General features: G+C 59.2%; 1 protein-coding gene across 1 annotated transcript in view; it reads right to left on the minus strand.

Annotated features, from left to right (window-relative positions):
* Nucleotides 1-171: 171 nt before the first annotated feature.
* Nucleotides 172-18,547, minus strand: part of SBF1 (SET binding factor 1) — a 28,547-nt gene continuing 10,171 nt past the window's right edge. Inside the window, exons 12-41 of the mRNA XM_068559616.1 lie at nt 18,379-18,507; nt 18,195-18,293; nt 17,893-18,097; nt 17,700-17,812; nt 16,701-16,850; nt 16,316-16,384; nt 16,082-16,240; nt 15,744-16,009; nt 15,486-15,658; nt 15,335-15,408; nt 15,067-15,262; nt 14,710-14,837; nt 13,906-14,084; nt 13,647-13,783; nt 13,331-13,538; nt 13,016-13,212; nt 12,770-12,907; nt 10,095-10,172; nt 9,666-9,838; nt 9,410-9,589; nt 8,814-8,915; nt 8,552-8,737; nt 8,354-8,480; nt 8,122-8,252; nt 7,821-8,051; nt 1,854-1,961; nt 1,547-1,758; nt 779-866; nt 577-708; nt 172-488 (exon numbers count right to left, since the gene is read on the minus strand). Coding sequence (XP_068415717.1) covers nt 390-488; nt 577-708; nt 779-866; nt 1,547-1,758; nt 1,854-1,961; nt 7,821-8,051; nt 8,122-8,252; nt 8,354-8,480; nt 8,552-8,737; nt 8,814-8,915; nt 9,410-9,589; nt 9,666-9,838; nt 10,095-10,172; nt 12,770-12,907; nt 13,016-13,212; nt 13,331-13,538; nt 13,647-13,783; nt 13,906-14,084; nt 14,710-14,837; nt 15,067-15,262; nt 15,335-15,408; nt 15,486-15,658; nt 15,744-16,009; nt 16,082-16,240; nt 16,316-16,384; nt 16,701-16,850; nt 17,700-17,812; nt 17,893-18,097; nt 18,195-18,293; nt 18,379-18,507 — 4,467 coding nt within the window. The 3' untranslated portion in view covers nt 172-389. The remainder of the gene's footprint in view (nt 489-576; nt 709-778; nt 867-1,546; nt 1,759-1,853; nt 1,962-7,820; nt 8,052-8,121; nt 8,253-8,353; nt 8,481-8,551; nt 8,738-8,813; nt 8,916-9,409; nt 9,590-9,665; nt 9,839-10,094; nt 10,173-12,769; nt 12,908-13,015; nt 13,213-13,330; nt 13,539-13,646; nt 13,784-13,905; nt 14,085-14,709; nt 14,838-15,066; nt 15,263-15,334; nt 15,409-15,485; nt 15,659-15,743; nt 16,010-16,081; nt 16,241-16,315; nt 16,385-16,700; nt 16,851-17,699; nt 17,813-17,892; nt 18,098-18,194; nt 18,294-18,378; nt 18,508-18,547) is intronic.

Below are 18,547 nucleotides of genomic sequence, written 5' to 3' on the forward strand. Positions count from 1 at the left end.
CCCCGCCGCCCACCCCGGCCCCAGGACACGGAGGAGACGCAGGCGTGCGGTGTGTCATTAGCGCTCTTTATAGACTCTGGTTCTAGGAACAGGTTGTCTGCGGCTGGCCGGCCGGGGCCAGCACGTTGACAGGGCGGGAGGGGGGATATTTACAGGCCCACCGCGAGGGCTGTACCGTGGCTGCTCCCGGCGGGTGCTCAGCCAGGGCTCCAAAATAAGTTAGAGCTGGCCGGGCGGGGTGGGGCGGGGCGGGGGTGGGGGCTGTACACACATTTGGGGGCGGGGCCTCAATACTGTCAAGGGCGGGGGCTGTAAACATGGCCGGGGGGCCCTGCCCACCCCTAGTGGTCTGTAACGACTGGACGCAGAGCCGCCGAGCAGGGCCGGGCTCAGGCGTCCGACAGGCAGCTCTGGATCTGGTCCACCCACTGCTGGGCTGACGGCACGTCCTGGGCACAGAAGTTGTAAACACGACGCGTCGTCTTCACCTGGGGACACGGGACACTGACTCCACGGCCCCACGCGGGCCGCCTCCCCCCGCGCCCCCCCCCCCCCCGTCCCCCAGCCGCAGCTCACGTCAAAGAAGGCCTTCTCGTCCACGGTCTTGGGGGCACCCAGAGTGGGAGTGCCAGGCGCCACGGCCTCCACCTCCGCCAGGTCGATGAAGCCCTTGCACTCCGTGTCCACTCGGTGGTCGTAGTAGCGCAGCTGAGCAGGGCAGGAGGTCAGGGTAGGGCTCCCTCAACTCCCTACCCCTGCCGGCCCACTGACCACTCACCTGGTGCTTAGTCTTGTCCAGCACAAACCAGCGGGCCTTCCAGGGCTTCATGAAGGCCCCCTTCTTGTACAGGGTGCCCTCATAGGACCTGCGTTTGCAGAAGAACCGGCCAGAACAGCCATCAGGGCCCGGCAACGGCCCCGCCTCGCCAGCCCCGCCAGCCCCAGCAGCAAGACCGAGGTCCCTGTCCCCAGGCCGACCCAAGCCCGGAGCACTGGGCAAGGGAACACGAAGAAGCCTGGGGTTGTTCCCAGAAAGGACCCCCTCACGCCCGTCACAGCACAGACACTTCGGGAGGGTCCCACACCAGAGCCTCAGGGTCTCAGGGAAACAGCCCTACGTGCAGAGCGGGGACCCCTGACACGGAGCAGGCAGGTCTGGGGAGGCGACTGCGGCAACGTGGCCCCTCCAGGCCCAGAGGGTGGCATGCAGCCTGCCGGGCCCCAACCTCACTGGGCACTTGGCCCACCCTCACAGGTGTCCCATGGTCCCTGTCCCTCTCCTCCTCCGCAGCCACCGTGGCCTGGCTGTGGTCACCAGTTCTATATCCCAAACCCCTTCGAAGCCCACCTGCTTCTCCCCAGTAACGGTCACAGCTTAGGCTCAGGCCACCATCATGGCCTCCCCCGCAAATCAGTCCACCTAAGAAATAACTAGAAGCTCCCCAAAGGCACCTGCCCCCCACCCATCTGAGAATTGCCTGGGACCCCCAGTTGAGTCCCTCTAGCTCAGAGGTGTCCGTGGTGCAGAGAGAGCTGCTTCTCACACCTGTTCTCGCTCTCGGCTGTCTGGAACTGGCTGTACAGGGTGCTGGTGCTGCGGCGGGCTGCCTGGCGGGAGCCGGACGCAGTTGAGCCGCTGCTCTGGTCGCTGTCCAGACTGAGGCTCAGGGTGGAGCCCACGGGTCCCTCCTGCAGGTACACACCCAGCGAGCGGCGGTGGTGGGGCACACTGGACACCAACAGGGAGCTGGGGGTGCCCTGGGGGCAGGAGGGTGGGCCCGTGTCAGGGGGGTGGCCTCCACCTCCTCCTGGCAGCAAGCCCACCCCAGCCCCCCACACCCACCCCCGCTCACACGTCCGTCTTGCCGGCCTTCAAGGCGCTGGGCAGCTTTCACCCGATCCCAGGCGTCCTTCCAACGCTCAGGGGGTCGGCCCAGCTCTGTCTCCAGCCGCTGCAGCTCCTGGAGAAGAATCAGTGAGAGATGACGCAGAAGAAAGTACCCAGACTAGAACACGAAAGGATAAAAGGATGGAAGATGTACGAAAGGAGACAGGGAAAAGATCTAACGAGTGTATAACTGTCGTCCAGGAGGAGGAGGAGGAGGAGGCAAGGGGGAGGGATTGGGCAAAATCAGTATTTGGAGACAACAGTTGAAGAGACGTCAAAAATATAATCAAGGGACTTCCCTGCTGGCGCAGTGGTTAAGAACCCACCTGCCAATGCAGGGGACGCGGGTTCGAGCCCTGGTCCGGGAAGATCCCACATGCCGCGGAGCAACTAAGCCCGTGCGCCACAACTACTGAGCCCATGTGCCTACAGCCCGTGCTCCGCAACAAGAGAAGCCACCGCAGTGAGAAGCCCGCGCACTGCGATGAAGAGTAGCCCCCGCTCGCCGCAACTAGAGAAAGCCCGTGTGCAGCAACAAAGACCCCAACGCAGCCCAAAATAAATAAATTTTAAAAAAAATTATTAGACAAGCAGAACGGCAGGAAAATAAGAAGCATCCTCAGGGGAAAAGTTAAAAGAAACAGATCCAGAAATGAACTAGACACTCAATTAGCATACCAGAAGTTCAAAACAGTTGTTATAAATACAATTAAGATTTAAAGATGGACATAATGGTTGAGCAAATGGGGAATCTCTACAGAAAAGAAAAACTATAAAAAAAAATGGAAACACTAGAGCTGAAAAATACAATATCTAAAGTGGAAAATTCATTAAATAGGCTTAAGAGCACATTAAACATAAGAAAAGAGCAGTAGAGTTGAAAATAATGTTAATAGGAATCATAAAAAAAACTGCAGACAGGAGAGATTGGAGGAAAAAACCAAATACAGCCTCAGTGACCTATCGGGCAAAAAAGTCCCAGAGGAAATGAGGGACAAGATCATGCAGAAAAAAACTTTTTAAAGAAACAATGGCCTAGGGACTTCCTTGGCGGTCCAGTGGTTGGGACTCTGCGCTTCCAACACAGGGGGCGTGGATTCGATCCCTGGTCGGGGAACTAGGATCCCACATGCCGCGGGGCACAGACTAAAAAAAAGAAAGAATGGCCTAAAATGTACTAAGTTTGACTGAAACTATCATCCCACGCATCTAAGAAGCTTAAAGAACTCCAAGCAGAACAAACACACAAAAAAACCATGTGATGGCCAAATTGCTGACACTAATGATGAAGACAAAACCTTAAAGGTAGTCAAGGAAAAAAAGGGTGATGTTACACACGGTTTACAAGGATAAGAACGAGCACCAACACTCAATCAGAAACAATGCAAGCAGAAAACACTGGAACGACAATCTTTAAACTGCCAGGTATAAAAAGCTGTCAACCTAGCATTCTACATCCAAAGAAAACACCCTTTAAAAAATAAAGGCATAGGGCTTCCCTGGTGGCGCAGTGGTTAAGAATCCGCCTGCCGATGCAGGGGACACGGGTTCGAGCCCTGGTCCGGGAGGATCCCACATGCCGCGGAGCAACTGGGCCTGTGCGCCACAACTACTGAGCCTGTGCTCTAGAGCCCGTGAGCCACAACTGCTGAAGCCCACACGCCTAGGGCCTGTGGTCTCTGGCAAGAGACGCCGCCGCAATGAAAGCCCGCGCACAGCAACAAAGACCCAACGCAGCCATAAATAAATAAATTAATTAATTAATTAATTAAAAAAAAATAATAAATAAAGGCATAGATGCGGAGCAACTAAGCTTGTGTGCACAACTACTGAGCCTGTGCTCCTAGAGCCCGCGAGCCACAACTACTGAAAGCCATGCACCTAGAGCCCGTGCTCCACAGCAAGAGAAGCCACCGCAATGAGAAGCCCGTGCACGGCATCAAAGAGTAGCCCCTGCTCGCCGCAACTAAAGAAAGCCCGAGCGCAGCAATGAAGACCCAACGTGGCAATCAATCAATCAATCAATATTCCTTTAAAAAATAAATAAATAAAGGCATAGGAAGAGAAATTAAAGAAACAATCCCATTTACCGTTGCATCAGAAAGAATAAAATACCTAGGAATAAACCTAAGGCGGCAAAAGACCTGTACTCCAAAAACTATAAGATGCTGATGAACAAAACTGAAGATGACACAAACAGATGTAAAGATATACTGTGTTCTTGGATTGGAAGAATCAATACTGTTAAAATGACCACACTACCCAAGACAATCAACAGATTCAATGCAATTCCTGTTAAATTACAAATGGCCTTTTTCACAGAACTAGAACAAAAAATTTTTAAATTTGTATGGAAACACAAAAGACCCCGAATAGCCAAAACAATCCTGAGAAAGAACAGAGCTGGAGGAATCATGTGCCCTGATTTCAGAATATACTACAAAGCTACAGTAATCAAAACAGTGTGGTACTGGCACAAAAACAGACACGGATCAATAGAAGAGGATAGAGAGCCCAGAAATAAACCCATGAACCTATGGTCAATTAAACTACAACAAAGGAGGCAAGAATATACAATGGAGAAAAAACAGCTTCTTCAATAAGTGGTGCTACGTGCTAAAGAATGAAATCAGAACATTCTCTAACACCATATACAAAAATAAACTCAAAATGGATTAAAGGGAATCCCCTGGCAGTCCAGTGCTTAGGACTCCACACTTCCACTGCAGGGGGCACAGGTCTGATCCCTTGTCAAGGAACTAAGATACCACAAGCTGCATGGCGCCACCAAAAAAAAAAAAAAAAGGATTAAAGATCTAAATGTAAGACTGGATACTATAAAACTCCCAGAGGGAAACACAGGCAGAACACTCTTTGACATAAAGCACAGCAATATTTTTTTGGATCCATCTCCTAGAGTAACAAATAATAACAAAAATAAACAAATGGGACCTAATTAAACTTAAAAGCTTTTGCACAGCAGAGGAAACCATAAACAAAATGAAAAGATAGCCTATGGACTGGGAGGAAATATTTGCAAACAATGCTACGGACAAGAGATTAATTTCCAAAATATACACAAACAGCTCACACAGCTTAATATCAAAGAAACAAACAACCCAATCAAAAAATGAGAAGACCTAAATAGACATTTCTCCAAAGAAGACATACAGATGGCCAACAGGCACATGAAAAGATGCTCAATATCACTAATTATTAGAAAAATACAAATCAAAACTATAATGAGGTATCACCTCACACCAGTGAGAAAGTCCATCATAAAAAGTCTACAGGGGAGGGACTTCCCTGGTGGCAGTGGTTAAGAATCCGCCTGCCAACACAGAGGACAAGGGTTCGATCCCTGGCCCGGGAGGATCCCACATGCCACGGAGCAACTAAGCCTGTGCACCACAACTATTGAAGCCCATGCGCGTAGAGCCCGTGCTCTGCAACAAGAGAAGCCACCGCAATGAGAAGCCCGCGCACTGCAACAAAGAGCAGCCCCCGCTCACCGCAACTAGAGAAAGCCCACGCGCAGCAACGAAGACCCAACGCAGCCAAAAATAATAAATTAAATAAATAAACGTAAATTTAAAAAAAGTCTACAAATAATAAATGCCGAGAGGGAGTGGAGAAAAGGGAACCCTCCTACACTGCTGGTGGGAAGGTAAATTGGTGCAGCCACTATGGAAAACAGTATGATAGAGGTTCCTCAGAAAACTAAAAATAGAACTACCATATGACCCAGCAATTCCACTCCTGGGCATATATCCAGAAAAAACAAAATCTCTAATTCAAAAAGATACATGCACCCCCCCAATGTTCATAGCAGCAATATTCACAAAAGCCAAGACACAGAAGCAACAGATGAATGGATAAAGAAGATGTGGCGTATTTATACAATGGGATACTACTCAGTCATAAAAAGAATGAAATAATGCCATGTGCAGCAACGTGGATGGACCTAGAGATTATCATACTAAGTAAAGTAAGCCAGACAGAAAAAGACAAATATCATATGATATCACGTACGTGGAATCTAAAAAAATGATATAAATGAACTTATTTACAAAACGGAAATAGACTCACAGACATAGAAAACAAACTTATGGGGGCTTCCCTGGTGGTCCAGTGGTTAAGAATCCGCCTTCCAATGCAGGGAGCACAGGTTCGATCCCTGGTCAGGCAACTAAGCCCATGGGCCACAACTAAAGAGCCCACATGCTCTGGATCCCACGTGCTCTGGAGCCCGCGCACCACAACTAGAGAGAAGCCAGCGGGCCACAAATAAGACCCGACGCAGCAAATAAATAAATAAATAAATAAATAAATAAATAAAAACTTATGGTTACCAAAGGGGATGGCGGGAGGGATAAATTAGGAGTTTGGGATTAACATATACACACTACTATCTATAAAACAGATAATCAACAAGGATCTACTGAATAGCACAGCATACCATAGTTAACATCTTGTAATAATCTATAATGGAAAAGACACTATAAAAGGATATATATACATCTGAGTCACTTTGCTATACACCTGAAACTAACACAACATTGTAAATTATACAATAAAAACAGAAATGGTGAAATTAAAGAAAAGAAAAGAAAATGAAGACATTTTCAGGTAAAAAAAAAAAAAAAGCTGAGGGAATTTGTCACTAGCAGATTTGGATTACAAGAAACATTAAAAGTTCTTCAGGCTAAAGGGAAATGATACAATACCAGATCTACACTGAGAATGAAAAATACTGGGTTGCAGCAAAAAGCATAAAAGCATAGAAGGCTTTTTTCTTGTTTCCTAATTTTTTTAAAACAAAGTTGACCACTTAAAACAACCATAATCCATGCTCTGTGCTGATGTCACAGGTAAAAGTAAAAGGGGTGATGACAAAGGCAGAAGGACAGGAGTGGGCAGTTCCCGTGGGGGGGGGTGCGCAATTCAATCCCAGATGGGCTGGGACTGCAGTCACTGACAACCACTAAAAATAACACAAAGATACAGCTCAAAAGCCACACAAAGTAGATAACATGGAAAGGTAATACTCAACTGTCAGGAAAAATAACAAAAGGAAGAAAGCAGCAAAAAAAAAAAAAAAAAAAAGTCCAATGAAAGATAGAAATGGGTAAGAAGAAGACCTAACCACATGCTGAGTACCATCCAGAAACTCACCTTAACTGTAAAGACACAGACCTGTCAGAAGTGAAAGCACTACAGACATCACGCCACACAGACGCTGGCCTAGGGACACCGACTCCAAGACCACGAGTAGCACCAGAGATAAGAGGACGGTCCTCTGCTCTCTGTGCTTGTGGATCCCCTTCACCCACAAAACCATGACCCAGGCTCCCCAAGCCCTGGGTGGCCAGTGCCTTCAGCCTGGGCCACTGCTGGGCTGTCAAAACCTTGTCACCTGCTTGTTTACACCTCACCGCCTCCCCGAGAGGCAGGAATCAGCCTCCCCACTTTCCCCACAAGGAAGCAGAAGATCAGGATGCTTAGATATCCCTCCAAAGACACCCAGCCAAGGGGTGGGGAGGGGCATGCAAACCTTCCTGTGGTCCGGACCTGAGGCCCCGGGGGAGAACTCCAGCCACCGGACAGCCACCCTCCATGCCACCCCAGCCTCCCCCCAAACCCCAACCCCAAGGGGCTCTTTTCTCTCTTCCGGGGGCCCATGTCCTATTGAATCCTGATTGCTGAGGCTAAGCAGACACGCCCACTAAGTCTGGCAAAGGGAGGGTGAGAGAAGCCTGAACATCAACCCCAAGCTTCCAGGCCCATCTCTCTCTGAAGGGGGAACCACCAGGCAGGAGGGAACCCAGCAGAGCACCGTCCACATCGGGGGGCGGGGTGGGGGGGCCAGGGGCAGGGCCACCGAACTGACGTGCGCTAGGACCCCCTCTCCCCTCTCAGGGGCCACACGCACCTCCAGCAGCTGGGAGATGGCGTCGGGCTGGGCTCGGGGGCAGCTGTCGTAGCAGGGCCACACCACCCGGCGCCTGCTCTGGGGGGCACCCCCATCGGGCCGCTCCTCCTCCGGGGGCTCAGGGGGCCCCTGCGCCAGCTCCCAGTCATAGGGGGGGCCCTCGGCCAGCGTCTCCTCGGTGTAGAAGTCCCACACCTTCAGGTTGGACACGTTGCTGTACGGCCGGAGGACCTGGGGGCGGGCCTGGCGTGAGCACCGGGGCACGGAGGGGCCCGCCCGCCCCGACCAGGCCCCGGCTCACCTCTGTGTCCTCGGGCGCGTACAGGTAGTTGTAGAACACCGGCGTCCTCTTGCTCAGCCGCTCCACGTACTCCCACACCGAGCGGCAGGCCGGCTGGCCCCGGCGCTCCCCCTTCTCCTCATACAGCAGCCCTGCGGGGGGCAGCGCTGAGCGTGGCCCCACCCCGGCTGCCAACCGCGCCCCCGTGCCCACCGCCCCCGCCCACTGTCCCCCGCCCCCGCCCCCGCCGTACCCAACTCGATGCGTTCGTAGTCCGAGTCCAGCAGGAAGGTCCGGAAGCGGTGGGACGCGTGATGGTAGCCGAGGAACTTGAGGTAGAACGGGCTGAACTCGAACTCCATGGGGAATTGCAGGTGGACCTGTGGGGCGTCAGGAGTCAGCGGCCAGCGGTCAGCACGCACAGCGCCCCCCACCACGGCCGCCCGCTCACCTGGTGCACGCAGTCCAGGAACTGCAGAAAGACTGGCGTGAAGCCACTGCTTTGCCCGGCCAGGGTGTGGGCCCCGCGGTGGCTGAAGCGATGGCCAAAGGACAGCCACTCCTTCTCCACCAGCAGACGGAAGCCCTCCAGGGTGCGGTAGAAGGGGTCCGAGAGCAGCTGCACCAGGGACACCACCTGCCAGCAGCGCCGTGGGTCAGCAGGGCATGGGGACCTGGCCCAACCACCCCCCCCAACCCCGGCCACTGCGCACCTGAGTGGTGATGTCCCAGCCGTCCTCCAGGCTCACCAGGACAGAGGAGCCCGAGTCCAGGAGCTCCACCACCAGCACCGACACCTGCAGCAGCTTGTGGATCTGCAGGGACCCGCAGCCCCTCAGCACCTCCCAGAGCCCGTGGCCTAAGACTCCAGCACCCAGCCGGGCCCCCAGGACCCACACATCCACAGGAGCGGCGGCCGCGCGGGCCCACGCCAGGGGACACCCCGCGAGGCAGCACAGCCTGGATGGACCCGAAATGCTCTGGCGTGCTTCCTCCCGCCCGGCCGCCCACCCACCCGCCTATCAGCATCTTCTGGGCCTGAAGAGGCACCCCCTCTCCTCGACGTGCCCAGCCCCACCCTGACAGAGAGCAGAGGTCTCCAACACAGCTGGGCCCTGGCCTCCCTCCCCTGTCCAGGTACCACCACTGGGAAGTGGCCATCATCCCCTCCTGAAGCCCAATGCTATCAAAAGAGCAAGCCCAGACCCCGCCCACCCATGGCTCTAGGTTAAAGTGGGGGGCCCGGCCCATTGCATCCCCTCCCCCCGGGTAGCCCTCCACCACGGTGGGGCAGGGACAGTGGAGAGACCTGGATCAGCCACTCTGAGTCTTCCAGGGAGCACAGGAAGGAGGCTGAACCCGGCTCAGTGGCAGGATAGCTGGGGACACACGCCTTCAGCAGCTTCTTGAAGCTGCCTTTCACCTGCCGTGTCTCGAACACCTCGATGGGCACCAGCTCCCACTGCTGCAGGGGATCTGGCCGTACACCCTGGAGGAAGCCGGCTGTGGTGAGACGCGCCCAGGCCCCGTGCCCCGACCTGGCCCCAGGACCCCGTCCCAGTCACCTTGAGCTGGGCTTTGTCTCCAATGATGTAGAGGGCTGCACGCTGGGGCCGGAGAAAGCCTGGGTCGGGGGGGGCCCCGTTGGCCTGGGGGGGACCCATGCCTGCTAGCCGGGTGCCTACATCAGTGCTGAGCCCACCGCTGCGCCCACTGGCCCGGACACTGCCCCATTTACCTGCACAGAGAAACCAGGTGAGCACCGAAGCAGGGCCAGGGCACCACTTACCTGGGGCTGAGCTCCCAGGGAGGGCAAGGGCGGGACTCAGGGCGTCAGGCTGTTAGTGCCCGGGGCTGTGGGGAGGGCTGGGTTATGCTGGTCTGTCACACGGGGCCGTTAGTGCCAGGTGTGGGGGACGTTAGTGCCCATGAGCAGTCACACGGGGCCATCAGTGCCAGGAGTGGGGAACCAGCCCGCACGGCCAGTACGGTACCTCGGGGCGCAGTCCGTCTGGAGGCCGAGGCCGCCATGGGGTTGGACAGCGTGGTGACCCTGGCTCTGGGGCTGGGCACTGGGGGCACAGCAGAGAGAAGGCTCAGGCCTGGCCCCAGGCCCGGGGGTGCGCCCAGCAAGGGGGGAGCTGTGGCCCAAAGAGACTGGGTGCAGGGCTGGGTCGCCACCAACCCCCCCGGGGGCTCCAGAGACAGTGAGGATCAGCACCAAGGCCCTCTGGGCCCCCAGGGCAAACTAGGGAACAGAGGACCCGGTGGCAGGTAGAAAGGCTCAGGGGACAGGCAGGACCCTGGGCCGCCTCCTCTGCACCCTCAGCCCCATGGACACTGCCTAAGCTGCTCATGACACACAGCCACCAAGCGGCCTCTGCCCAGCACACAGCAGCAGGAGGTGCCCGTGAGGCGCAGCCCAGAGAAGAGGAGGCCCAGCCTGGGAGCTCCCAGCCTGGAACCTCGGAGGGTGGTTCAATCCAGGACACAGGCAGGCCCGAGTCCCAGCACAGAGCCACCTGTGAGGACCAGGCCCGAGGCTTACGGGCTGGGACGGCCCAGCTTGGAGGCACAGGGAGCCCACAGGAGGCGGATCCACAGTGGCCTCTGGATTCCAAAGCCTGCACCTGGCTCTGACCCGGGCTCACTCGCCTCTACAGAGAGGGCGCAGGGCACCAGAGGCCAGCATGGCGCCAGCCCACTACGCTGCAGGCAGAAGCACGGTCACCCACAGTGAGGATGGTGTGTCCTCGTGACACAGAGTCTGGACTGGAACCGGTGTACAGCTGAGGCGAGCCGAGACCCTGTACGCCCCTAGGCAATGAGGGGGAAGGCCCGTGCCCAGAACTCGGGGGACACCAAGAAGCACCACCAGTGGGCTCTGGGGACAGTCAGAGATGCCCAAGCAACACTAGGGAAGACACAGGCACTAGGAGACGAAAGATCCTGTGGGGAGGGTGCTGCCTGCAGGGGCCAATCAGAACCTCTGGAGGGGGCAGAAGGCAGGAAGACAGCGTAACCATGAAACATACTTAGTGATGGACTCTGATGTATGGAAAACTAAAAGCCACTCAAACTAGAGAGCGGTATTCCCAGCAGAGGACCAAGAGGAGGAAGGCCTGTGCCGTTTCGGAAGGTGGCACCGCGTCCAGCGCTTCCTAGGGCAGCGTCCCCATTAACTACCGTGAGGACAGCCTGGCCACCCTGTTCCCAGCCCCCTTGGCCCCGGCGCCCAGCAAGTGGTGACAACAGCTGCAGACGGAGCACCGAGCTACAGGCTGCACGGGCACTGGGGGCTGCTGTGCGCCAGCAGCAGCGGAGGTGCCTGCGGTTGGGGTGCTCCTCAGGCCTCACTTGGGAGGGGTGAAGGCCCTCCAGCTACAGGAACGAGTGGCGGCTGCCCCAGGAGGCCCTGTGCCACGGGCAGGAGCAGCCTGGGCCAGCGTGGGGGCAGTTGGCCATGGGGATGGCTGCAGACTCGGGTCGTGAGCTCACAGGACTCAGGGTGGGCAGAGAGGGAAGAATCAAGGACGATGCCCGGGCTTCTAGAAGGTTCAGCCCCACAGGTGGTCTGCCAGCCCCCAAGCCACCTGAGAGCTAGAGCAATGCATCTGGGAGCCAGTGCATCTGGAAGCTAGAGCAGCAGCAGAGAAAAACGCACACAAGTGTGAGGAGAGGGAGGGAATCAGGAGGGCCTGAGCGACAAGTGACCCCTGGTGTGATGCCTGCACAAGCCAGGGTGGGGGAAGGGTCTCACAGAGAGAAGTGACCCTCGTGTGACATCTGCCAACTCTGCACACACAACCGCCAGGACAGCTCCAGGTGTGTACAGATCCCTGGTAGACACTGTCACCGCATCTGCTGAGGTACAGGCGGGGGTTGGCTCAGGCCAGCATCTGGGCAATGGTCAGGCCCAGTGCGGGCAGCCCCCCAGCCCTCATGCCTCCAGCGGGGTGATGAAACCTCCAAGCACGCACTGAGAGGCAGCTCGTGGATCACCAACATGAGCACCAACATGGGCTAGAGGGCAGCTTCGAGGAGGCCCAGCAGCTTCCAGGAGGGCCAAGAGGATGAACCAGACGGGACCAGAAGATCAGTGACGGAGGGTCCAGGAGGGGAGATGGGGGGAGACAGGGGCAGGTAGGGGAGAGGCTGTCACGGGGGGAGATGGGGGAGGTGCGGGGGCAGGATGGGGTCAGGTGGAGGGTAAGCGGGGTGCAGAAGCGATTGCCTTGGAGCAAGACCCTGGGGTGAGGCTGCCCATCCTGACACAAACCCTCCCCTGCCTGCACGCCCTGGGGCCCTCCTGGGTGTCTTCTGTCTAAAATCCTCTCCCAGCGCCAGGCATCCACATGGCTCACCCTGCCACAACAGGGTCCCCGCCTGTCACCCCAGGAGACCAGACCACCGCTTGTGGACAACATGCTCTTCTAAGGGTCACCCTGCACCAGTACCCCGACAGCAAGGGGTAGGGCCCAGGATGGCCCCTGGGCGCATGCCCCAAACTCCTGGGCCTGCTGCCTCCTCTGTAAACCCCCAGAGAAGTGGTCAGAGCTGGGCCTCAGGACACTCACCTGCTCCCGCACCCCACTCTGCCCCCTTGTTGGCCTGCCCTCCATAAATGCCGTCACAACCCCCCAGGTCCTCCCGCCCCGAGCAGCCTCACCGTGGCTGCCCATGTGGGCCGAGGAGAAGCCGCTGAGGGTGTTGCGACCGGACGCATCGGCGTAGCGCGGCATGGAGCTGACCACGGCCTGCAGGTACTTCTCCTGCTCCAGGCTGCTGGAGTCGGCCTGGGACTGGCCTGCGGGAGGAAGTGGAGCTGCGGGCGGGGCGCCGGGCGCGGGGCGCTGGGGGCGGGGCGCCGGGGCGCCGGGGGCGGGGCGGGCTGTAGCGTGAGCAGGGAGCCTACCCGGAGAAGGCGCGTTCTGGGCCTTGAAGAGGCCGACGACCCCCTTGCCGTGCAGGCCCCCTGAGCGCAGCAGCACGGCCTTGGAGCGCCCGCTGCGCCAACAGACCACCGGGAAGCGGTTCTGGCGGTAGCAGCGGGAGACGCGCTGCAGGGCGTTGTCCTGGACGCTCTGCGGGACGATTAGCAGCCCCGGGTAGCTGCGAGGAGGCGGATGTGAGGGGAGAAGCAGGCCAAAGGCACGCTGGACCCACAGCCAGGCGCCCCTGGGCCTTCGGCCTCCTGGAGGCCACCAAGCCTGCCGCACTCACTGCTCACCTGCGGCAGATGGCGTACATGCGGTTGACCGGGGAGATCCGGAAGGGCTCGGATTTTGCGCGGCTCAGGCTGCTGCTCAGCGTGCCCAGCCCCAGGCGCTGGTAGTCCCGGCAGCACGCCCTCTCCACCAGGCTACTCATGGTCATGCGGTCCGAGGGCTTCAGGGCCAAGGAAGGGGTCAGCGTGCTGGGCTCCAGCTCCTCCGACACTGGGGCAGGCCAGGCACACGGGGGTCATTACCCACAGGCTGCCCGGGTCCCTTACCCCTCCACGTGAGCGTCTTCACCCAGACCGCCCATGGCTCCCACACCCCCACCTGAGATCTCATCCTCCTGGTCCTCAGGGGATGGCTGGCCCCGGTGCTCCCAGCTGGGGGGGTTGTACTTCTTCCGAGTGACATACTGCCGCCCGATGGTCCTCTTAGCGTTCTTCATGAAGTTCCGGGACAGGGTCCTGGGGGCGCCCGAGGAGTACAGTTGCAGGGTCAGCAGAGGTGAGGAGATGGACAAGGGGACACACACACACAGTGGTTCTGCGAAGGGAAGGTGTTCTGGCCTTGGAGCCCAGCTCCCTACCTGAAGGAAGGACCCTTGTCCTTGGTGGCACGGGGCGGCCGGCCGGGTGTGTGGGCAGAACCCAGGGTGAGTGCGAAGGTGCCCCTGATATCTGGCGGATACCGCAGCTTGTGCAGCTGCTTGCGGAAGAGCTCAGCGCTGTCAGACCCCACCTCCTCGTCAAAGACCATCTTCAGCAGCTGTGTCACACATGAGGCCCTCAGAGGCTGGGAGGCCCGTGGGCCTGAGCCCTGGCCACAAAGGTGGACAGGCCTACGGGACGCCCCATGCTGCATCACTGGAACTCAGGTGTTTCTAACAGGATGGACGGGTGAGGGCCCTGTGGCCAGACGGCCCTGAGAAAGGCGGCTAGGTCTACCGTGGGACTGTGAAGGGCCAGGCTCGCCTCTCCATCTGGTGATGGACACGTCCTGAAGGAGCGCCCCAAGGACAGAGGGTTAGCCGAGGGCCTGCTACCCAGACTGCATGTAGCAGGAGACTCAGGAACCCAGTCTTTGTGTTCCATCTAATCTGTGTAGGTTTCAGGTGGGCTGGGCTCACGCAGCACGCTCCAGACACGGTCTCTAGGGTTCGGGCCTTGCACGGGAAACGGGAGAGCCCCAAAAGACTGGCACACGGCGCAGGCAGAGGACACCAAGCTAAGGCACAGCGACTTCCCCGTAAACTCAGGAATCACAAAGGGCTCAATGCTGGCTCAACACCCGCTCACGAGAACAAGACTAGGGCTCAGATGCTGCATCCTGGAGAGGGCCGCGACTCAGGGGCCCACAGACCCCACCCAACCCAGCCCACACCCCAGCCGACCTGGAAGGTGCAGGAGCGCAGCTGCAGCCCGTCCGGCAGGTACTGGTCACTGGGGGTCTGGATATTGATGCGCTCCTCCTTGGTCAGCGCAGCCACCGGGAAGGAGCGGACCACCACCTGTTCCCCCACTTATAACAAGCCGGGTGCAGAGTCAGGGGGACGGGAGGAGCCAGGGGTCACAGAGTCTCAGGGTACCAGAGCTATGGGGTAGACCGGGAGGGTGGGGAGGAAAGACAACAGCCTATCTCCCACAGAGACCCTAAACCCGTGAGAAGGGGAGAGGGAGAGGCAGAAGAAGTCCCACTAGTCCGAAGACCTGGGCCAGGGGAGCGGGGGCAGAGGGGTCCAAAGGCTCACCCAGGGGGTCGGTGGGCATCCCCGTGAAGATGACCCGGTACGTGGTGAGGAAGACGGCGCCCTCCGCCGGGAGCAGTGCGGGGCCGCCCCTGCTGCCCCCGGCACCCCCCTCACGCCCGTCCGGCAGCAGGTAGACACGCAGGCCGTCCAGCACGCACTGCTCACCGGGCAGCAGGCGTGGCCGAAGCAGCTTGGGCTGTGTGGGGACAGGAGCGGCGCCTCAGACATAGCGCAGTCCCAGTGCCCGCCACCCCCGGCCCCTACTCACCTTCTGGATGGGGGGCAGCCTCTTGCTCTCTCTCTGCACGGCCTCCAGGGTCTCGATGTGCATCTGGACGATGTCTGGGGGAGAGCAGTTCTGATGCCCTGGCCTGCGCCCACCCATCCAAGGGGAGTGTTTCCAGGCCCAGACCCCATACCTGGCACCATGACATGCAGCCCCTTGAGGTGGTCGCTGGTGACCCCACTCTCTGTGCAGACCTTGTCCACGAAGCGGTTGATGAAGCGGACCACGGCCCCGGGCACGTCACAGGTCTCTGCGTCCTCGAAGCCGCTCTCTGTGTCATAGCTCTCCGCCACGCTGCCTGCCATGCTGGGCCGGGGAGGGGCACGGTGGGCACAGGCCACCCAACCCAAGGCCTGTCCCGCTCAGGTCCCGCCCCCAGGCCACACCGCACCTGTTGGTGACCAGGCTGTTGCTGGCGCTCTCCAGGTCACCCAGCCCTGCGCGCTCCCGGAGCAGCCGGCTCTTGCTGCCGTCCAGGGGCAGGAGCAGGTAGCTCATGCGGTTGGCATAGTGGATGGCCTGGCTGAACACGGTGCTCTCCTCCTTCTGCACCAGCTCCTGCTGCTTCTCGCGGCTCAGCGTGGGCCACAGGCGCCTCTGCTCAGAGGCCACGTCCAGGGCAGAGCGCTCGTCCGCCTGTGCGGGTGCCTCCCCAACCTGCCCCAGGGGCCGCGGGTGAGCCAGAGCCAGGCCAGCCCCACCCCGTGGGCCCAGGGAGTCCCCACACACCTGGGAGGGGTCTCGGTCCTCGGCAGGCTCCAGGTAGAGGGCCCGGATGTGGGTCTGCACATCCCCGTAGAACATGGCCTCCCAGAACTGTGGCGTGCTCCACACTACGTGCTCCTGCACGCAGCTGTACGCAAACTGCGTCACCCCTGGGCTCAGCTTCTGCAGAAGCCAAGAGGGAGTCAGCGGGTGCAGCCGGGAGGGGGTTGGGGAGACTCTGTCCGCCCCAGCACTCACCCGGCAGAAGGCAGTGACCAGGGGCAGCAGAGCAGCTGCGATGCCGTGCTCATCCAGGGAGGTGCAGTCCTGCGGTAGGGCCGGGGGCGTCGGATCCCGGGCCCGCGCCATTCACACCCCCACCAGCACCGCCGACAGAGCAGCACCTCCCGTCAGTCCCTGAACCGTCTGCACCAGTTCCCCAGGGCTGCTCAGAGGTTGAGGGCAGGAGACCCCTGCACCAGCCTCCAACGAGGATTCTCCCCACGCCACCCTCACCGGCAGACCGGGGTCTCCCCAGTTGTCGGCTCCACCAGAAGATGCACCCTTATGGGTAGGCCGGGGAACCCCTGCCCGGCCCCACCCTGTGGCCACAGCGCCAGCAGGGTGTGAGGCCCGGCCTCACCTGCAGACAGCAGTTCATCATGCGGACCACGAAGTCGAACTGCTGGTGGTCAAGGACCGCCCGATTCTGCTGCACGTGCAGGTGCAGCTCCTGGGCAAGGCAGCGGCGGGCCGCACGCCCCTTCAGGGCCCTCAGCACAGCCGGAAGCAGCTGCGGACGGGGAAACAAAGGGATGAGGGCACGAGCCTATGTGGACCCAACCGTGCCCTGAGGCACAGGGAAGGCCTGGCCCAGATGTGGGGGCCAGAGCCCAGGCTCTCAGCACAGAGGAGACCGGAAGCCATCTGGTCAGGTGTGCCCAGACTTGGGGCTTCACTGCCCAAAAGAGACCAATGCTCTAGTGGAGCCAGCCCTCCCCACGCGAAGCTCACGACACTGCCAGCGCTCTGAGCGAGGCCCCATGGCCAGCCGGGGCCCCAGCGCCTAGAACGCACAAGCCTAACGCAGAGCCAGCAGCCGGCTCAGCACTGGGCGGGCCACAGAAAGGGCTGCACTTGTCCTGTTGACACTACCGCACACTGTGAAACAACCAGGAACCCGATAAAGGGCTGGTTTAAGAACTAGGTGCTTCACAGAGAACCACGCAGCTGTGAAACACAAGACAGACTCAAACTGGCTGTCCTGAGAGACCCAAAGTGTCAGTGGACATCACAGAGGGCAGAATGCTAAATGAACTCCACTTTCTGCAAGTAAAACAAAACACACGTGTGAGTCTACACTAGTTTTTGTGAGAGATAAAGAAGAAACTTAACAGTAGGAACTTTCAGAGCGTTCTGATGACTAAAAGTTGAAGTAAATTCCTCCCGCTGAGCCTCCCCAGCAGGCTGCCCCCAGCTGTTCTGAGGCGGACCTGGCGTCCACCTGCCCGTCTCACCAGCCCAGCTCCCTCCAGCCCCCTGCAGGAGAACGAGGGCCAGGGCTCCTCTGAGAGCCGCTGCCCTGGCCCAGGCCGCCCCCATCCAGAGCCCACAGCGCTCCCTGTGCCCGGGTTACCCTCACCTTCTTGGCCTCAAGCATCTTCCCCTCGAACACGTAGGAGATGCAGTTCCGGACCACCTCCAGCCGGCGCGCACTGTTGCCGTGGAGCCCACTGGTCCGCTCCAGTATGGCGGCTGGGGAGCAGAGAACGTGCTTACCTCTGACCTCACGTCCACCCTCGGCCACACTTAGGCTCCCCCTCCCGGTTACGCACTCATGGGGGGCCCTGAGGGCACGGTGGTCCTCTTCTCGGCCTTCACGGCCGGGGGTGCGCCCTGCAACTTGGCTGTGGCCTGATCCACGATCCACTGCACCGTGCCCTCGTCTAGCCGGGGGAAGGGCCGGGGCGCCCGCCGCAGGTGGCTGGCCTCCCCTGGCCTCTGCACCTTGTGCATAGCCACGGCAGGGTACGGGTTCTCCTGGGGGGGGACACAGGCAGGATGGGCGAGCAGCCCGGGCCAGGGCAGCACAGTGACCTCACCTGGCCAGCCCGCCCCCTCGTGCCGCCTGCCTTACGTTCTTGTAGAGCTGCTCTGCCAGTTCCTTGACATGACGCAGGACACGCTGGGGGTGGTTCTCATCCGCCCGCATCCGTGCCACCTCGTGGGCCACCAGCTGGGGGAGGAAGCAGGGTCAGGCGGGCTGGCTGGGGCAGGGAGGGGGGTGATGGCGGCTCCTCCCAGGTGGGGTCGGGGTGCACCTCATCAAATAGGTCCGTAGGGCGGTAGGGGACCCCGCGCTCCGACACGAAGCCTGCAAAGGCCATGCCCTCCAACACCTTCATCAGGAAATCATCCTCCACCAGCCCACGCTGGCCCAGGAAGGCTGCCTGCGGTGCACAAAGAGGTCAGCCCCTCGGGCACTCACCT

This window comes from Eschrichtius robustus, chromosome 13 (genome assembly GCF_028021215.1).
Source record: "Eschrichtius robustus isolate mEscRob2 chromosome 13, mEscRob2.pri, whole genome shotgun sequence".
In the NCBI taxonomy this organism is placed as follows: Eukaryota; Metazoa; Chordata; class Mammalia; order Artiodactyla; family Eschrichtiidae; genus Eschrichtius; species Eschrichtius robustus.